At 35.3% G+C, this 21774-nt stretch overlaps 2 protein-coding genes across 2 annotated transcripts in view; one reads left to right on the top strand and one right to left on the bottom strand.

The window, feature by feature from the left end:
* Positions 1 to 21774, top strand: part of fam136a (family with sequence similarity 136 member A) — a 429951-nt gene that overhangs the window by 384005 nt on the left and 24172 nt on the right. The gene's annotated exons all lie outside the window — the stretch shown is intronic.
* The window catches only part of ncaph (non-SMC condensin I complex, subunit H), a 28086-nt gene that overhangs the window by 3630 nt on the left and 2682 nt on the right, over positions 1 to 21774 (bottom strand). The window contains exons 2-17 of the mRNA XM_028798480.2: positions 18985 to 19222; positions 18793 to 18886; positions 16100 to 16192; positions 15481 to 15598; positions 13736 to 13887; positions 13372 to 13561; positions 12693 to 12784; positions 6133 to 6329; positions 5888 to 6033; positions 5138 to 5238; positions 4787 to 4909; positions 4568 to 4675; positions 4322 to 4459; positions 2400 to 2510; positions 1606 to 1682; positions 539 to 614 (exon numbers count right to left, since the gene is read on the bottom strand). Coding sequence (XP_028654313.1) covers positions 539 to 614; positions 1606 to 1682; positions 2400 to 2510; positions 4322 to 4459; positions 4568 to 4675; positions 4787 to 4909; positions 5138 to 5238; positions 5888 to 6033; positions 6133 to 6329; positions 12693 to 12784; positions 13372 to 13561; positions 13736 to 13887; positions 15481 to 15598; positions 16100 to 16192; positions 18793 to 18886; positions 18985 to 19211 — 2043 coding nt within the window. The 5' untranslated portion in view covers positions 19212 to 19222. The remainder of the gene's footprint in view (positions 1 to 538; positions 615 to 1605; positions 1683 to 2399; positions 2511 to 4321; positions 4460 to 4567; positions 4676 to 4786; positions 4910 to 5137; positions 5239 to 5887; positions 6034 to 6132; positions 6330 to 12692; positions 12785 to 13371; positions 13562 to 13735; positions 13888 to 15480; positions 15599 to 16099; positions 16193 to 18792; positions 18887 to 18984; positions 19223 to 21774) is intronic.

Below are 21774 nucleotides of genomic sequence, written 5' to 3' on the forward strand. Positions count from 1 at the left end.
AAGCGAAATGGAATGAAAAATGAAAAGGTTAACACAAAAGGTAAGACAGCAAGATAACTGTAATGAAAATAGCCAAGTAAATGATCACTGATAAATGCAAGAAATTATTTGCATATTGGACTATCGAGTGTCAATGGAGCCCAATTATCAATGAAGCAGTTCATTTACAGAACCCCCTTTTTTTTTTAGGCACATGTCTGAGAGAATAAAAAAAGATCAAGGAAATTCAGTTATATAATAATTGGGAAAGTAAAAGAAGAAGAAATGTGAACCACTTCACCATGCGTTTAAAGAGTCAATCAAGTTGTGCTGAAATGATTCTGACCCAACTATTTTATTAGATCCTTAGTTCTCTCTGTTTGCATTTTTGCAATTGAACCTAGTAGCATTTCAACATATCACCCTATACCGTATAATACATACAATATGTAAATAACAGTGACAAATCAAGTGATTCATTAGGTCAGTGGTAACTTTTTCAACAAACAATGTGTTAAAATATAATGCTCAGACAATGATATACTTGTGAGTCACTAACCTTTTCATTAGCAAGATGCAGTAAAGCAGCAAATGCTAGTGGCACAGACAAGTTTTGAGCCATTGTTGAAGGCAGCCTTCATTATACAAAAAAAAATAAATAAAAATAAACAAAAACAAGATCATGTTTTTATAGTATCCAGCAAACATTCATTTTCAAATACAATATATTTAATTTCATTTACTTGTTTTACAATATACAAGGTCTGCCATGAAATTAGATGAATATTAAAGAGATTCAAATGCGAAAAGCATTGCTGATTAATCTCATCTCATTCAAAATAGCCTCCTACAGAAACACACCAAAATTCCACCCTCAAAGCATTCTTGAAAATTGTCATCTGGAGGTCTCATCAATACATTGGTTATTGGTTAGCCTCTTTGGATGTTTTTAATTAATTGTTTTAAAACATTGTACTTTCAGGCGATTCTTCTGTACAGGAAAGAGAAAAGCCACATGGTGACCAATCTAGTGACCACAGCAGCTGTGGATGTGCTTGAAGGCCAGAAACTCTGTAACAGGCATGGAGAAGAATCATCCATGTCATGTCAGATCACAGGCAGTATTTTCCCCAATTAACAGTATTAGCCTACTATAAAACTCATGTCCATACATTCCCTTAAACTTTGTTTTTATTGAACTTTTATGACATTTCACAATACATCTGAGAGTATAGCCGTTTGTTGAAATCATCACAAATGGAAGAAAAGAATGTCAAAGACATTAATTATTTCATGATTACTTGAATATACAGTAAATAACGAAGCAGGCTGAAAAGAATACGTGTTACATTCAAGGGTATTCAAGTAACAGGTTTCTATGCTGTTATCAAGGCAGTATTGCCAGGACACATTGAAGGAAAAAAGAAAAGTAAATTTCATAATTTCATTAAAGGCTTCGTATGATGAGTCACATTCTCAGGATTTGTAAGTATCCTGTTAATTCTTCATAAATGTTAAAACCAAGTAAATATAATTCTGTACAGAGTCTAAAACTCAAGCCCTTTACAATCAGCTTGGGTAAGGAGCAACAAGCCTCTCTAAAGCAAGACATACAAGAAAACTCACCTTTGTTGCAAGTCCTTTGTCACACTGCCAAAGAATTTTTCTCTCAATATCTTTATATTACCTTCATTTTCTTTTTCCTGGTAGTTAAAATGTTGGAAACACAAAGAGGATTTAAAGTACTTAATCTAGTTTATTAAAATCAACATACAGTATGCTAAGCTGATTGACAATTTCACCTTTCTGTCGCATTAGTGCTTTTTGCGTGTTGCCTAGTGGTCTCAGGCCAGTAAGCTGCTTTAATCTGGCTCTCAATTTTACATACGAGAACTGTAGCTGTCTACCTTGATGAGGCAAACTAAAATTGCTAATCTATAAAAGTATTCTTAACTAAAGGAGAAGCACTTACTCTGGACCAAAGATGACTTTTTTCATCATTCTAAGACCCATGTACAGACTGGCCCAAATTATTCAAAACAGAAAAAATTGGTTTGGGAATGTGGGGATGGTGTTGGTCAGAAGGTTGAACCATGATTTGTGTGTCCTCAATATAGCATTACAAGAGTTAAAAAATAACTAAAACAGATAATATTGAACAAACTATTAAAATAAAACCAGTCCTTATTTTTAAATTTTCTGGTACACATGTCAAAGCTGGCAGTGACTGGGTCTTAAAAATTTGTTCTACTCTGCTCGGTGCACCAAACTTGGTGCAACTAAAACCAAGTTAAAAGACCAGCAAGCCCCTTCAATAAAGCTTCTATTCTTTAATTACATTATTGGAGCAGCTAATTCAATAACCAGAGCAACAAATTTAAATCCAGTCTACCCATTGGTATATTACACATGTCTAATACCATTGAGGCCTGCTCTTTATCGTCTGCCAGATGACACCACATTGTTTCTTTTAACCTCTTCATGTCCATTTTCTTTGCCGTCTTTGCATAATTTAGCTCAATCTTTTTCACCTGGTAATAAAGAAAAAAAAAAGAATATGCATCAATTTCATCCATCAGTTCATCTATTCTTTTCTGAACCCAAATTTCACAATAAATTGTCAGAAAGATCTGGAGGCTATTCCAACACACTAAAGAGTAAGGAGGAACAAAACCATTTGGATTACTGATGAGAAATGGCAAATTTATTATTAAATGCAGGGAATGGATGGCATTTTTGGTATTGTTCATGGCAGTGGAAAAACAAAAGCATGATTACTTAGAAATAATAGTGCTAAACTAAAGGCAAAGTGACTCTAAATATAAAATCTACAAGTTGAAAGTTTACATTTCACGAAGTTACCATTACACTTTCTTTTGAACCCACTGTATAATTAAGCATACCTGTACATGCTAAGCTGAACACTACCACTTTCATGCACAAGATCACATTTCACATAAAACAGTGCTTTGCAGAGGGGCTCTGCCAGTGCACATTGCGAGACAAAATTGTCTTTTCTTTGTTAACCTTTGCTAAAATCAATTAGTTTGGTACACCCATCATAATATTAAAATCACAAAATGTCCATAGCTTGCCATATCAAACGTAGAAATTGATCTCTGTCCTTAACTGTGATATATAAAAACTAATCTACTTTAGAGAGCCTTTTCATTATTTAATATACAGGCTTCTTCCCAGAACTTCTATACATTCACCACCAGGCATCATTTAAAAACACAGAAAATGCAATTCATATAGTACAAGCAAAAACAAGGACATATTTCAAAAGTGGTGCAAAATATCATAGCCATAAACAGTCTCTTTTTAAGATTTAATTTTGCACTACATGCGAATGCACCTTCTACGTCAGGGGTGACCAACTCCGGTCCTGGTGGGCCGCAGGTTTTCATTCTAACCCTTTTCCTAATCAGTGAGCAGTTTTCACTGCTACTTGACTCCTTTTCCCTTCATTTTAATAGCCCTGTTTTTAAGGATTCAGTCCTCTGAATTGATAAGTTTCTTCATTAAATGGTAGCCAAACAGAAATGAGATGTGAAACAAGCCAACAGATGACCAACTAAATTGGAATGTCAAACTCCACAGCCAATTTCACTCCAACCAGTTTCTTAATGAGAAGCCAGTTCTTGCTGTTAATTAAAGCCGTTATTGAATATCATGAGTTTCTGTTTTTTCTAAGACCACCGTCAAGATGTTTTGGTGATCTGAGCAGACTAACATGACACAGACCTTCACCTTTCTTTATTTTCAGGTTAACTGGTCATGTGGTAGCTTGTTTTGTGTCCTATTAGTATTTGACTGCTCATTAAGGACAACGAAACAACGAAGGGGTCTGAGTCACGTCAATTAAAACTAAGGCAAAACAAGTTAATCAGCAGCAAAAAACGGCTCACTAATTATGAAGATGGTTAGAATGAAAACCTGCAGCCAATGTGGCCCACCAGGACTGAAGTTGGACACCCCTGTTCTGGGCTCTCCTGCCTGTTTAACCGCTACAGTATCCATTTTAAAAAATGTGTAACAAATGTGCAGTGCACCTACTGTTCCACTTCACATATTGATCTAATATAACCTCTCATACCCCATGATTCACAGTAACAAAAATAACTTGTTTCCAGCCACACCCATCTATACAAAATATTTATGACAACTGATGCATCTTCTGGTCATCTTCTTCACACACCCCAGCAACGATATCACACCCACAAACTCCCTCCACAGGACAATAAACAGTTTTCTCACATACAAATCACGGAATGGAACATAAGCAGAATTCATCACATTTTGGACATATTCACAATTCAGTGAAGGAAAGAAAAACTACCTTCTGTGGCTCTGCCACCAGGTTATCTTCCCCATATGTTGTGATATTTGTTGGATCAGAAGCTAATGGGCAAGTATTCTCAATTTCACAAGGTTCATTACCAAAATCGTGGTGGTCATCATCATCATCATCATCCATCTAAACAAAAATGTCAAACACACCAGAAATGATAGGGTTAGTCCTGACAAAGTATCCATGAAGTAAATAACCAGGATAAACAAAAAAAAAAAAATGAATATCACAAACCTGTGTAGCAGGACAGAAGTTTGCAGTATCATTAGGATTATTATAGTCATATTCTCCAATTCCTTCAACATGCTCTCCAGAAATACGCTTCTTTCCCTTTTTAGAAATCTGTGCAAAAAGGGTTAGTGAATGAAAAGTTAAGAATGAAAGTTATTCAATAACACCAAACATTTGAATTATTATGAAAACATTCAATCAATAATAGAAGTATTGTCTTACCATAACTGAAGGCTTTAGGTTCAACCGTGTGAGATTACATGGCTCATAGTGAAATTCTGCAGGGAGTAAAGTTCTCTTTTTTGACACTTTATCTCGAAGACTCTTGCCAATAGTTGTTGCTGCCTATAAAGTATGTAGCGATACTGTATATTATAATGCTGTTAAGGTGGTTAACACAGATGGTACTGGCCATTTGCAGCTCAGCAGTCAACATGTCACAGTATCTTAGGATACAACAATCTTTCTTGTCAGCATTATCTTTTTAAAATTATTTTTTAATATTGATTTACTTCAGTGTCCTTCCCATAAACAAATGGGAACATTGTCTCTATATATGAAAATTGTACTCACCCTAGACTGTTTGAAGTATGTCTCAAAATTAACGTCCTCATTAAAGTTTAATTCAAAAGCTTGCTTGAGTTTTTTTTGCTTTTTGCCAGCAACATTTTCATCTAATTGAAGATATAAGCAATGATTATAAAATTAGACATTGAAATAACAACATATGGCCAACTAACCGAGGGTTATTCAAACCAAAAAGGAAAAATCAACGTAAGTATGAAAACACTTCACTGTGGCAGGAACACAATATAAATAAAAATGAGAAATTAACTATTTATCAAACATTTAATAAAGCAGATTTTATAATTACTTTATGAAAATTGTTGATATACGTGAAGGTGTGAAGCTACTTTTACGCTCATAATGGTGATTAATAGTGCTTAATTCAGTGTCTCTTATAAGCCAATTTGTGAAGTTCACTTTTATATGAAAATAGCAGGGTAGTATTTTATAAGCGTATTTTTCTTTGCTGTATTGTAGATTAAATTTGAAGGGTACAGTAATTCTAACATGGCACCATATCCCAATGACAATATAATGTATATTCATCACATAGTTCCACAAGAGAGAATAATAGTGTGCAATTTATTAGATTGTGAAGAATAACTCAATTGAATAGGACGATCCTTATTCCTTTAGACAACAGATATGGTTTTTAAATTAATCTATTGAAAATTGAAAACAGGGAGCATATAAATTGTGCAGCTTTATTACCGACTGTAATTTAAAAGTGACGTTTGAATGAAAATGAATTAATACTTTTATGTCGTGGTTTGAAGCGCCAGTGGTCAGGGCCTGCCCACATTGACATTGTCCTTGGGCTAAAATAGGAGTACTCCCCAGGTTTTGAGGAGAGCTGGAGGCACATAGCACTTATGTCACCATCTTCCAGTGGAATAACATCTCTATTGGAGGAGGAGGAGAAGGGGAAACAAAAGTAAGAAAATTGTGAGTACATGTTAGCAAATTATTAATTTAGATTAATTGTTCTGCCTCAGACTTGCCTTTTTTTGGGGGCATTGCCCATAGCAAAGGCTTCCCGGTGCTCAGTGCAAGCACCTAGATCGTCTTCATCTCCATTTGCATCACAGGCATCCCCATCAAAGTCAAAGTCCACCGCCTCATTCTCTGCCTCCGGTTCAGCATTTATATCAAATACATGATCATCTTTTTTAAATTTCTCCCACATCTCTGACAAACTCTGTTATGAAAAGAGAAAGTGGAAAAGGAATGTAATACTGATACATAAATACATGCACATACACGTTGCTAAAAATAAAAGTGAAATTTTGTTTGGGATATTTTTATGTCAAAGCACTGAAATTCAAAAAAAAAAAAAAAAAAAAATATATTTAAAAAAAAAAAAATTATATATATATATATATATATATATATATTACGGTAGTTAGAATATTATATAATAAATATATATATAATTTTTTTTTTTTTTTATATATATATATAAAAACAAATATATATATATATATATATATATATATATACTGTATTAATTAGTTAGAATATTAATCTAATATTAGATTAATTGGATGGCACCTGTATAATGCCGTTTTCAAATAGTGCTGTAAATTTTCAACAGAATTGATATTTAAGGTTTTGACTGAAACTCTAAAGGACATTCATCTTTCTGTACCTAAAGGCCTTGTGTTTGGGATAACTATACTGCTGAAAGATTAATGTTTTCTAAACTTTCAGTTTTTTGCAGACTAAAACAGGTTTTCTGGCAGGATTTGTATCTGAACCAGATGTCAAAACACTGCCAATAAAAAGCAAGCCAAGAACAAAATACTGCCATTTCCACCATACTTAAGTTTGGCATTTTGTGAAGTGTGGCCAGTATTACAGTTGTACCATATATTTTTGAACTTTGTCAGAAGGTTCTATCCTATCCTTACCTAGCCAGAAAACCATTTCTTGTAGACTGCCGAAACTCATCAAAGCATTTCTTGTATCAATTATGCAATATGACCTTGTTCACCCAATATATTCCTGGAAATTTGAGCTTAGAGGAACATTTTTATCCTAACTGCAGAACATTTGATAACAAAAAACGTTTAGTATTTTAATTTGAGGGGTACACTAGCTGAACATGGCGATAATAACAGAAGTATTGCCATAGAATATAAAACACCGTGTTATGCACTAGCTCTCTCCCTACAGCACCATATGGCTTGTTTGCATGCATAAGTAGCATTGTGCAACTACTACACAAAAAAGCTTTAAAAGGAACCTTTACCATCTTTCCCTCAGAATTAGACCCTATGAAATAATAAAAAAGGCATTTCTATCATCTTCAAAGAAAAAAAAAAAGTGTGTCTGCACACAGAGTGGAAACAAAAAAGATGTTCCTGTTTTACCAGAAGCCACAAATTCAAACAGTGGAACGAGCCAGTCCCACGCTACCACTTCTTGGCTAGGCCAATATGCACCTCAAGATTTAAATTCTGTGAGCACAATATATGTAAGTTTTTTAAGCTTATTGCTAGTTTGTGGCCCTTTGTTGCATTCTGTTTGTTATCATTCCGTCTCCTTCTTTTATTGTCTGAGGCACAGTAGCAGCGTGGGTTATAACTGCTGCCTCACTGCACAGATTACATTTTTGGCCACAATCGGTCCAGCATAGTTGGCAGATGCTTCCCTGCTGTTCTGGGACACTTAAGACCATTTCACCATTATAATCCACACAAAACTAGTTCAGGTTTCCCCTTCTCAATTAATTTCAATGCATTTCTCAGAGTTCAACAAAGTTCCCAAACATTGCCACAGAGTCCAGAATGTTCCAAATGTACTTTCACACAGTTCTTTTTGATTAATAGACAGAACCACAAGTGAAGCCAATTGTTATGTAGCGCTCTTGACATTGTTGACTAGTGCACTTTTACTCCAGTCTCAGCAACCAACTTTGTAGCTGCACCAAAATGATTGTTGGCTGTGGATCCTCTCACAAGTCTCTTTCTTGTTAGTTCCGAGAGTTTTGAGGGATGACCTTTTTCTAGGGTAGTATCTGAGCGATTTGACATTATTTCCACTTCTCACAAATTAAAGCAATGGTGCCCATTGGGACATCCAAACTCTTGGATATTGCTTTGTATCCTTTCCTGATTATTGTGTGTGCCTTTTTTTAATACCATACTTCTTTGGAATGTTCTTTAATTTTAATTTTTTACAGCCACTGAAAAGCTAAAAAAGATTCCTAAACTGTTTATGTTTTTATCTAGAAAACTGAAATGTGGCAGATCTTTAATGACTTACTGGTTAAGGATAATTGGAAAGCAATTCACCTGTATAAACAGAGCTTCCACCACATGGAGTCTAAATAATTACTGTGCATAAACATAATTTCCCTCCCCGTTATCTTTAGATTTCTTCTTAACACAAACCATCACACACACACACAAAAAAAGCACTTTTTAGTTTTAGTGTTTCAAAATAAAAAAAAATCTGAACTGTTCTCCACTCAACTTTCTTGTATACATAGAGATTATATAATTTTTATGAATATGTCAACTTGTGAAACAAAACAAACTTGAAATTTCAATAGGTACATTTGATATTTCTTTTACCCGATTAGATAAAATTTCCAATTACGGTGTTATTTTGTGTTTGTACCATGTAATTTCTTCACATTGTTGATAAGTTAAATAACAGTTAAAAATAATAACACGTGCAACATAGTTAATAAACTGTTACTAAATAAGATGAATAATTAGGTACTAGCCGACGCCCGCCATAGCATATGGCGGTGTAAGAATAGGAACGGAAAATGGTGAGAGAGGAATTCAGAAATCAAGAAGAAATAAATACTTCTTGAAAGACGCAGTTGTGCATAGGTGTTTTGGTGGAGAAGACAGAATCGCTGCAACATCGGTGTGACATGTCGGGGCATTGTATCGTCATAAATCCTGCCTAGGGTTTTCCTTGAAAACCATTCGTACAGATGCTGTTGGATTGGACCGAGCGATTTCATGCATGTGTTTGTACGATTTAGCGAAGGGGTTGATGGTTCTGGCCATGGAATCTAGCTGTAGAAGTAAATTTTCGCTGCATGCAGAGTTTGCTTTATTTTGTAAGCATACTTCAGTAGCTTGAGCTGTGTCAAAAACATACAACTGTCCATATCCTGGAGAGGTAGAAGTGTTAGCGTATAGTGGAGAGATTTGGTGATAAATTTGCCCGTGTATCAGTATGGTCCGTGGCCAGGAGGTTGAGTTATCTGTGCACCCATGGAAGCAAACGCTAGAGAAGAGTTGTATTCTCAAATGTGTTCACAATAATTTTTAGCTTCTGATGTATGCTGTGTAAGAAGCTATTGTAAAGACACAGGTGGCTCCCGCAAAGGTGGTAAAGCTACTTTACCGTTGTGTCAGCACCTCAAGTACTTGTTGGATGTATTACGCTCAGCAGGCCAGTCTAGTGCATTACACGGAAGAGGACTAATAGGAATCGAGAAATACTGTGTCGACTGCGTGTGGGCGGGACCGGTTTTGAAGTGGAAGCAGGACGAACCAGAAGAGAAATATATATAAGAGATTCCCAAAATTATATATTGTTCTAGCCCTGTCTTTCATTATGTTTATATGAAAAATCAGAGCATAAACGTGTATGCAACTGATTAATTTTCTTCTGCCTATGTGATGTTAATGAGTGATGAGTCAATGGAGGCTCTGATTGGGGAGCTCGAGAGACTGAGTGAGGAGTTTGAATGTCTGGGCTTGCAAGTGTCCTGGATAAAAACCAAGATCCGGGACTTTAATGACCTCTTGGGCACCTGTTGGCGGTGAGAGTGTTGACCTTGTTGAGAGGTCGACTTACCTTGGCAATTTGGCAATGACATTCATATCTCTGGTGACTCTTCCTATGTAGTCAGCAGACGGACTGGGACAGCATGGGGGGGGGGGGTGATATGGGGGTGGTCTTGAGGTCGCTGGAAAGGGGTGTGTGGCTCTCCCGATATCTATGCAAAAGAACGAAGGTCCAAGTCTTTACAGTCCTGGTGCTTCCTGTCTTGCTATATGGTTGCAAGACATGGAGGCTATCCAGTGACCTAAGACGAAGACTGGACTCCTTTGGTACTGTGTCTCTTCAGAGAATCCTTGGGTACCGTTGCTTTGACTTTGTGTTGAATGAGTGTTTGCTCATGGAGTCCCAAATTAGGCACATCACCTGCATTGCGAGGGAGCGTTAGTTACGGCACTACAGCCATGTGGTGCATTTCCCCCCGTGGGTGATCCGGCTCATAAGATCATCATTGTTCGGGACCTGAATGGCTGGACCAGGCCAAGGGGTCACCCACGTAACACCTAGCTGCGACAGATAGAGGGTCATTTCTGGAGGGTGGGACTGGACCGCGTGTCTGCCTGGGGGATTGCAAACCAGGATCCCGAGTTGTTTGGTCGTGTAGTGGGGGCGGCAACACACTGTACCAGTGCATGTTCGCCAATTTAACTTGACTATGTGATGTTGTTTGCTTTTTAACTCTCATTTTCAAATAAAAAATTAAATGTAGGTAATAAATAAAAGTTCATGCAATCCAAAAAAATGCAGAAAATGAGAAGAAATGTCAATCTATTCACAAACAGTACAGAATTAATGAAAGATTAAAACATACCTGAAATACAATTTGTGGAATTAAACACAAGTACAAAGAAGTAAATGTGTAGCGAAAAACCAGAAAGGTACAGTATGCAAATTTCAAAATTTTTAATTTTAAAGCATATTTATACTTTAATTAAAAATATCTTACCAGAAAAATAAAATAATGATGTCATTGATCGTAATATAAAATTTATGATATTAGTTCAAATAACCACCATAATTACAGATAAAGCAAATTTGTTTCATTGACAAAATAACGTGTAACAATGAAAAACAAACTTACCAACTGTTAGTGTTCATATATAATCAATCATACGTGAGAAGTATTGAACACAAATACTTACAAACACTAATGTGTAATTTCACCAATGAATTAATAACCTTTCGTGGAAATTCAGAACCAGCACAGTGAAGAAAATTTCACAAACATTATTGAATCACTAAAAGTACTGTGTTTTAAGCTCAAAACCAAAAAAAGCATAAAGTAAATTTAAAACACAGCTCTAAATAATTGTATAATAACAATTTGCCTTAAGAAAAACAGTAACAAGTACCTAAATGTCAAAATATGATAATTTGTTTAACAGATAAACCTGATTCAATAATATCACAGAATCAACTGTCAAGAAAGCATACTGAAATGTTGTCAGTCAATTAAAGTAGTGGTTAAATTCTAGACACAAACTGATACCTATAAAAACGTCAGTCCTACGAGGAAATAAACTTATTATACCAGATGTGCCACAATGATCCTTGCCAAACGTTGGAAGTATACTTCCGTATACGAACTGTAGTTAGTTCTTTTGTTAAGGGCATCGATGAGTGCCAATTTACCAGTCTTTTGTAAAGCACCTCATATAAAGCATAAAAAAATACGGACTGTTCTCCACTCAACTTTCATTATACCTGTTCAGGTAAAGTACATACCACATCCGATTGTCTGATTACAATCAAAACTTCATATCTACTTTATGTGTTTCTTACAAAACTTCAATCACTTATCTTTGTTTATAATGCAAGTTTATGTGGCAAAGAACTACTTCCGGTAATCCAATCAAACTGAAATTTCAAATCGGATTGTTTATGTGGTCAGTAATATACCACTTCTAGTCACCTGATCAAGGTCAAATTTTATATCTAACAATAAGTAATGATCATACAAAATTTAAAATTATCTCTATTTTTATAATGGTAATAATACATATGTAATAGTGCGGATACCAGTTAAGATATCATTTCCAGTTACCTGATTAAGGTGAAATTCTATAATCTTTGCATTTCTTACCCTAACTAATGACGATATAAAATTTCAATTATTTTTCTCTTCTTATAATGCAATTTCACATGAAAAACTACTAAACAAAATTTCAATTAATTGTTTATTTGAACTATGTACCAGTTTATTTGAAAAAATTTGAAATGTGTTCAGGTAAAGTACCACTTCTAGTTGACATGTTTTGCCCAAAAGTTGATAGAAAACTAAACACTTTGATATAACACCCATATGCCAAATTTAATTTATCTAGCTGAAAGCGCTCTCAGGTTATCATGTTTCCATACATACATACTGAAACAAACACACACAGTCATAATTGCAAAGATGGGTAAAACATATTCAGAAGTGCATGAAACGTGGGAATTTTTTCGCAATTACAATACTTTATATTTTTCTATTCTACATTTACAAGAAAGTAAACATCACAGGGAGGAATATGTTTGAAAAGAATAGAGTTATATTTTATTTGTTTATTTAATAAACCTTTATTTGTATGTTCTCCACAGGATGGAATAATAGTTAAAAATTGGCTATTTATTCATTAGGAAGCAATCTTGTGGTGGGTGCCATAGTCATTCTTAAAAGCTTCATAGGTATTTTTAAACCTGTATTATGGCAACATAATTATATAGAGTTGGGATAGAAATTTTATTAGTTTATAATGTTTAAACATACCTGGTCATTGGCCTCATTTGTCCAATTCATAAAAGAAAAATCTTCAAGAGATGGGCAAATGGAACATTGCTGTTTTGTTTGCTCTAGAAGAACTGCAGTGAAAATAAACACAATGAAGTATACAGTAATGTTAAAACTATATGCATTTGCATTTTCATTTCAACAAAACATCAGATAATGTAAGAAAAAACAATCCCAATATTTAACACTTTTGAGTATTTATTTAATTGTATTACAACAATAAAGAGTAATGATGCAGTCATTAAGTTTCGCAAATCTTAAACTAAAGGCAAAGCATATTAGTTTATCATACAATTTTATTAAGCCTCCTTAATTCTAAGTAGAGACATGGGAGGAATGGAGCCAGTCCCAGCAAGCATAAGGCTCAATCCTTTGTAGACAGGGTCGCCAGTCCATCGCAGGGTGAACACATTCACACACATACCAGTGCCAGTGTAGCATCACTAATGCACCTAACCTGCATTGTCTTTGGACTGTTGGAGGAAACCCAAGGAGAGCATGCAAACTCCATGCAGGGAGGACACAGGACATGAACCCTGGTCTCATTACTGCGACGCAGCAATAAGTCCTACAATAATTAAATACTTTATAAAAAACCTGCAGCTTATAAAGATATCCTGCTTATGGACCCTATCTTCAGCATAATAGGCCATTTTACCTTTTAGCTGAGGCACGCTAACTTGAGCAATGGATGGAAACTCTTCAATGTCATTGGAACGAAGCAAAATTATATCAGTGGGGAACTGCAGTTCATTATAGCAATTGAAACTGCGAAGCAGAGAAAAGAAGACGCCAGATGTACTTGACTCATCAAAGGAGGATGCCATCTTCTGAAATACGGGGTCAACCTAAAAAGGTGTTAACAAATAATAATAATAATAATAAAGCACTTCAAGCAAGCATTAGTTGATTTAGGTGTACATGAATTCTCAAATCAATTAATTAATTTACATAAATAGAAAAGACATACTTTCTAATAAAAACTTTCTTTTATTATTATTAAAAACACTGACATACTGTACCTCACATTTTCCCTTAGAATCTGCCCGGTTAATTTTCGAAAGGTTTTGCTCAATCATCTTCTTCCGGACAACCTTCTTTGCTTTTGTGACCGTTTTTCGTTTCTCTAATTCTCCATCTTCCTGTCCATCCGCAAGTACTGCATTCTCTTCATCTGGCAAGGGTAAAATTTTAATGTGGCAGTAATTGATATGATTGTTCGAGAATAACCTAATTTTTATTTAAATCTATATGCTTGGCACGTTTTGCTGGTTTATTCAAGGACTGTCAACAATAATAGTATTTTTTAAAGGTTACAATTATGAAACCTTTGCAGAAAAAGACTTCCACTAGAAATACAAAAAACGGGTTCTAAAAATGCTAGAAACAGCAGCTAACAATTTTATTTTCTTAAATCAATATGTAAGAAATCTTTAAAAAGAGTACTTTATCATTTACATCCATATTTACCTGTATCATAAATGTATGCATATCATATTAGAAAGAAATAACCATTTAAAAGCCTGCGCAACCACTTTGCTATCTCTGAGAGAATCTGCAGTTTCCATTTGCCTCAAAAAGACAAATATGATACTTGTGACAAACAAAGGTTGTCTGCCTTAATGGTAATTGACTGGTGCCACTCACTCCTATTGTTGTTAAATGCTTTGAGAGACTGGTGCCAAGACACATCCAATGTAATTGTAATATATCAAATAGTTTAGACCTAGTTCATTCAGTGCACAGAGATGATATATTATTTAACAGTAATTTTATCAAAGATGACTGAGACACCTTCTGCAACTGGATCTTATTCTTCTTAATTGGCAGAACCTACATGATACTAAATAGCAGCATCACTTCCTCCACACTGATCTTCAAACTTCTCCAGAGAAGTATGCCGTGCACTTTACTATACTTTACCTGTGACTTTATGGCCAACTATAATGGCAGCTCTAAAATTAAATTCTGATCATGCCAAATATTCCTTGAATTTGGCAAAGGTCAGAAACTTGTTGTAGACTTATGAAGCAGGAGAAAGACTGTAACCTGCAACCCAAATTCTTGGGATTTTAGATGTACGACTGATTCGCTTATAGTGTACTTTTTATTGTTTTTATTCACTACATAGCTCACCTTGTAAAAAGTGCAGGACAGTTTTGGATTATTGTTCAAGATGCAAAGGTTCTTGAAATTGTTAAGGGGATTTTGGTGTACTACTTGGTATAATTAATAACAGGCAAGTCATGAAGCTAAACTGAGACAATAAGATACAGTATTCAAAAACTAGCCTGTGTTTTACTGTACAAAACATTTCTTAAATGTTAAAGGTGCAATCTATACATGGCTATAAAAGTCTCACAAGTGTGAATGCCAAGTTACATTTTTGCATGTTCTTTACAACATGTTTTGAAATTTCTAAATGATAAAAAGAGCTAAAACAGTGGTGAAAAAAATAAATAAATGTCAGTCATTGTTCTACAGAAAGCTATAGAACAAATGAATATACAGTACTCCAACATCATAAAAGAATAGATTTTAGAAGAATATATTAACAAAACACCAAGCTTTAAAATGTTATATAGTGTAGTATAGCAAGTACATGTGCTACGTATCTACAGAACATTCCTATATTATGTACACTACCAACAGCATAACATTTTCATAACACAGCAGACTTTTACTACACTAACATTAAGCACTGTTCACAATCAACCAGGCTTGACTTACTGTATCAGCAGATACAGATCAAAATTTCTCAGCTTACCATCAGCTGATTTAGAGTCTTTTCCTAGTCCTCCCAGAACTCTGTATGTATTTGCATAAACAGCATCAACTCTCACAGAGTATATTTTGGCACTTGCATCCAGTGTACCAGCAGCAACCTATTCAAATTGAATAGAACAAATATTACAGACTGCAACTTGATTTAAGCATGACACTGTGAAGTGACTTAGTTATCCAGCAAGATCTACACTCGAATATAATGAGGATAAAAAAACACCTTAATATTACACTTAATTTTAAAGCTTTTCAGTTTAGCTTTCCTACTTTATGCCAACAGTGCTGTTTTGCTAACATCCAACTGGATAATGCACTTTGATGGTGGTTGAAAAGGTTCCCCACAGTCTAAATAAAGCTCTATGAGTGCCTAGAAAATAACTTAATAAATATAACTAACTAACTGAAAACCATTTTGATACAAAGCTAAAGCTACATATTGCAAATAAATCTTACAGGGATTATAAATCCCTCCATATTTAGCAACAGAAGAGCAAGAAATTAGCCGACTTTAAACCAGTTGTGTAAAGTACTTGGTTAATTTAGTAAACAAGTTTGCACGAAGTAACATTGGCTTCATTAAAAAAAATTAAAACACCTCATACCTTGAAGTTGGTGAGTGCAGAGTCTTTTTCTTTCAGGATATCTGACATATAATCAATCAAGTGAAGATTGAATGCATTCTTGGTTGTTATTTTCTGCCAAAAAAGTTGAATGCAAAATGTTTAATCTGCCTCTATTCTGGCACGGATATAATGCAAAATAAAATTAAAAAAAAAAAAAAAAACAGTTCTTGAGGTGGCACAGTGTTAGCACTGCTGCCTCACAGTAAGGAGACCTGGGTTTGCTTCCCGGGTCCTCCCTGCGTGGACTTTGCATGTTCTCCCCATGTCTGCATGGGTTTTCTCTGGGTGCTCCGATTTCCTCCCACAGTCCAAAGACATGCAGGTTAGGTGCATTGGCAATCCTAAATTGTCCCTAGCATGTGCTTGGTGTGTGTGTGTGTTTGTGCCCTGCAGTGGGCTGAATCCCTGCCCGGGGTTTGTTCCTGCCTTGAGCCCTGTGCTGGCTAGGATTGGCTCCAGCAGACCCCCATGACCCTGTGTTAGGATATAGCGGGTTGGAAAATGACTGACTGACTAGTTCTTGAAAGTACACAACAATTTAAGGACATTTTTAACTGCCATTAATGGCACTTCTCCAGACAGCCACTTTCTGGGGCCTAGATCTTTTTACAGGGAGTAAGAATAACACCATTTCAATCTTCCTATTGATGACAAACTTTACACTGTAGAATACTTATCTGTGTTCAAGCATGGCATACCAAATACCAAAAGTCTAGACAGTTACTGAAACTTAAACTTTTTGGGAAAATAAATAAATAAATGCTGTTGGTAATAATTATTTAAAAACAGCACATTGATTAACTTTTAGAGAAAAAAAAAATGCCGAGTTCAAGTTCTATCAGGAACAACGTTTACATTGACCTTATACAGTATATTCTTCCTATGTCTGCATGGGTTTCTACATGTTTTGTGGTCTTCTATTACATGTGAAAGCCATATTACCGATGCCAACTAGCAAGTATAAACTGAGCATAAGTGTAAATTGTAAGGTAATGTTGCCTTGTCCAGGGCATGTTCCTTCCTTATGCGTCTCTATGCAACCTATGTTAACAGGAATACTGGAACTCCCATATTTCTTGCAGATAAAATATGCAATTTGCTGCTCAAAAATGTAAAAGGTACTCCCTGCTTTAGTATTAGTTCTGAAAAGAAGAATTAGTAAAAGATCTATGCCACAGCATGTAGAGCAAAAAAAGAAATGTCATTGTCAAGACCTGTAACAGGTATAGCATAAAGCAGAATTCTTCTGAACATTTCTTAAAAGTCAATTTCTCTTTTTGTGCATTTAAAAAGATGACATTTAGAACACTAGCAAGTCTTTGTAGATGACGTTGTGTGGGTGAGCATGTGTGTGTTGTGATGGCGGGTAACTCTGTGAGCCACCCTAACCTACAGTAGATCAAAGAGTGAAGAAAGTGCATTTCTAAAAATCAAGCATGTCAGATTTGCTATTTATACCACAAGGAAGAAAGACCAATAGAAAGTTAGAACCAAAAGTATGAAATAAATAGAACCAGCTAAAACTCTAGCAATAGACCTTAGCTAGGAAAATTAGGTGCCTGGATCTTAGAATATCACCACTCGCCCAACATGTAAAACACAGTGCCTCAAAACACCTACAGAGCACACTCACCTCAGTTTTTCTTATTTCTCGAAATTCTCTTAATTGCTTACCTACAAATGAGCCCTTGCCTGACCTTTATTCCTAATTCAAATCTCAATGAGCTGCTGGTAGGGTGTGACTTTTAAACCCCATCTTTGGCTTACTTCCAGTAAGAATTACCAGAATTACTTCTGGAGTCAGAAACACCCTCTAAATGTTCTGTGAGAATCCAATCAGAAGTCACTCGGGGGTCCCATCACTAAACCATAATCCCTAACTAAAGGGACAAGCACTCTTAACAGCTCACTGTTTGGCAAAGTATGGAGCAGAGTGTCACCAAAAAGTTTGTGATATTTCTTCATGTTGTTCTGCCATTCTCCATAGGACCTATTTCTCACTTCAATGTACAAAGAGTAATTACTTTTGACACTCTTTATACTATATACATATCACATACTGTCCCAGAAACTTAACCACACTGGCACTTTAAAAGAATACACTTTAAACTTGAGAGTCCTTCAAAGTATTGACCCTGATGGTCCCTATGCCTGTTATTTTTATGACAAAACCTTGATAATCAAGCATCAAACATGATTATTTCGGATAGATACAAAAATAATATACAACTACAAAGAATAAGGAGTGATGCTTCAGTTTCCTTGCATTACAGACATCATATGACCTTCCACACTCCTAAAGTTATACATGGCATGTTAACTGGTTCCCCCTGCTATGAGTAAGTTCCAGTGTGTACCCAAAATTGCACCCGATGAGCAAGAATACTGTTCGGGATTGATTCCTTGTTTGTGTTTAATGGTGTCAGAAAAGACTGCAGGCAAACCCAAAGACCGTCTTGTAATTTAAAGAGAGGTTAAAAAAAAAAAAAAAAAAAGTGTGTGTTTGTATTGCCAGGTTTCCTTTCACTCTTTTTACAGAATGTTACTTGCATAATCCAGACAAACACGTGCAAGAATTCTGATGTGCCTCTGACATAAAAAAAACTAAAAATAAAGCATAAAACAAATATTACACGGAAAATACTGTATTTTTAAATTAATATTGTATTTACATTCTCTGTTGAAAGCTTGATACAAGTGGAGTAATGTTCAGAAATCTGTGAATTTGTCAGCTTTGGCACAGCAGCTGGAGTACCAGACAAACTCCTGTAAAAGTACAAAGGAGAGCGCATTGTATTATAAAAAGATGGTTTGCCGCATTCTCATGTTAGATGCAATAGGCCAAATAAATAAAAAAAAACTACCTCTGTGCTGGAGATTCTTGTACAGAGCTGTCTGTGCCCAAGTGCAGATCAATAACCCTTGACTTCCGGCGCTGCTTTCTTTCCAATTCATCATCATTGCTTGGGACGTCTGATAGTACAGGGGTGCTGGTCTGACTGATCGGTCTTCGAAGGGTGGAGGGTGACACAAACTTGTTTCCAGAAATTTCACTTAATATTTGTGAACAAGGAGTTGAGACGGCACTCATTGTTTAGGCTGCTGTACAGAGAAGAAAAATACAAAGAAACTCAAAAGCAAAAAAAAAAAAAAGTTATATTAAAACAATATAAACTGAACAATGAAGTTTTAAAGGGATGCAAAGACTAGCTATAAATATATGCAGAAAATTTGTTCTAAGATTTTCTTCTGTTTGATTAAAACTTTTAAAGTGCTCTAAGTTGTGCTCTCGCATTCAAAAGTCTGTAATCACCCAGATATTTTCCATTGGTTTGATGGAAATCAATTCCCCTTTTTTTTTTTTTTTTTTTTTTTATTTAAATCATCCATCCATCCATTATCCAACCCGCTGAATCCGAACACAGGGTCACGGGGGTCTGCTGGAGCCAATCCCAGCCAACACAGGGCACAAGGCAGGAAACAAGATACCATTAAATTGACTTAAAAATACATTCAAGACAGTACTAGTGATTCCAACAATTTCCAACTGCTTGAAATTATTTTAAATGTATTATTTACATACGTCTACAAAGCCCCTTATTCAGAAGCCATTCATTCAGGGACTCCCTTAGCTCATCCTTAATTAGTCATGTGTAAATGTTAAATTGGTTATTAGAGAAACTTTTGTAATAGTATTAGCACCGATGAAACCGGTTATTCTGTTCTATAAAAGCAAGTAAAATTGTCTTTATTTATTTTGCAAGTTACTGTTATTCCTAAATTTCAGTTCTGGGTTCAAAAATGGGCAGAATAAAACAGCTTTCTTGATATTAATCTTTTTTTTGCAGAATGAAGGTTATTCAATTTGACAGATTTCCAGAAAACTGAAGATTTCATACAAAGCTGTCTATTACTGTCTTGAGAGAAGAGGGCAAACTGGATCTAACCAGAATAGAAAAGGAGGTGAAGGCCCAGATTCACAACCACATAAGAGGATGCATAGATCACAGTCTGCAGTTTAAGAAACAAACATCTTACAGGTTCTCAGTTGGCTTCTTTCTTAAATATGCACTGAACACCAGTGTCGCCTGCAACACAGAAAAGATAACTCCAGGATGCTGGCCTGCTGAAAATACGCTTTTCCATGTATCTTCTGTCCAACGTCTGTGTCCATTTGCCCATTTTAAACTTTTTCTTTGGCATTTTCAAATATGGATTTTTCTTTGAAACTCTGCCACGAAGGACATGATCCTAAAAAACATCTCTTCATTGTTGCAGAGTTGTACAATGAAATGAAATGTTGTTTGTTAAAACATAAGTTGAGATGAACACATTCAAAAGGATTTACAAAAGTATGACCAAAAGATTTTTTTTTTCATCTGGGCAAGTTATACCCAGTAAAAATGGATATAGTGAGGGTATTAGAAATAAACTTGATCCAAAAGGTTTAAAAGTCAAGATGAATGTAAAGAATTTAGGGCTAACTATTGACTCTGACCTACATTTTAAAATCACATATTAATCGGATTACTAGGACAGCATTTTTTTACTTAAGGAATATAGCAAAAGGTAGATCCCTTATTACTTTGCAAATGCTGAAATGTTAGTTCACGCTTTTGTCTTTAGTTGACTAGATTACTGTAACGCACTCCTTTCAGGACTACCCAAGAAAGACATCATTCAGTTGGAACTAGTGCAGAATGCAGCAGCCAGAATCTTCACTAGGAAAAGAAAATCCGAGTACATCTCTTCAGTTTTGATGTCAATACATTGGTTACCCATGTCATTTAGAACTGACTTTAAGATACTGCTTATGGTTTACAAAGCTTTAAATAATCTCATCCCGTCCTATATTTTGGAATGCCTGTCACCTTACACTCCAAGTCATAAACTTAGATCTTCGAATGAGTGTCTGCTTACAATTCTTGTGGTGAGGCAGGCTTCTGCTGTTATGCACCTTAAGTCTGGAATAGTTTACCAATAAGAATTCACCAGGCTAATATGATGTACCATTTTAAAAAACATGGCATTTTCATAGCTACATTTTAGTGTATTCCTGTTAAACTATTGTGCATTGAATTATCATTTCACCAAGGCTCCAAAATCTATACTAATCCCCATTATTTTCTGCTGTTCTTTTTTAATTTTTCTGTTATGGCGTTGTGCGCCACCAACACCTGATCAATGCACCATGCAGTCCCTACATGGATGGATTGAAGGCAGCACCCCAGATGTCCACATGACCACCATCATCATCATCATCATCAAATTCTTCCATATGAACCTTGAAAACCATAAGGACTGATCTACCTAATATAAATGATTTATGATTGCCCATTAATTCTTGGCCTTGGACCCCTGCAGATTTTGTTTTTTTTCTCTCTCCAGTCCATCTTTTTTTTATTATTATTTTTTTCTGTCCTCCTGGCCATCTGACCTGACCTGACCTGACCTAACTTTATTCTTTGTTACTCAGTATGGCATAATCTTATTTTGTTTCATATAATCTTTTCTTTCATCATCCTGTAAAGCACTTTGAACTACACCATTTGTATGAAAATGTGCTATATAAATAAATGTTGTTGTTGTTGTTGTTACGCATTACTGCGAATAAACAAATAATTACTATACCTACATTTCTGTTTTGCAGAATG

Source organism: Erpetoichthys calabaricus, chromosome 1 (genome assembly GCF_900747795.2).
Source record: "Erpetoichthys calabaricus chromosome 1, fErpCal1.3, whole genome shotgun sequence".
NCBI lineage: Eukaryota > Metazoa > Chordata > Cladistia > Polypteriformes > Polypteridae > Erpetoichthys > Erpetoichthys calabaricus.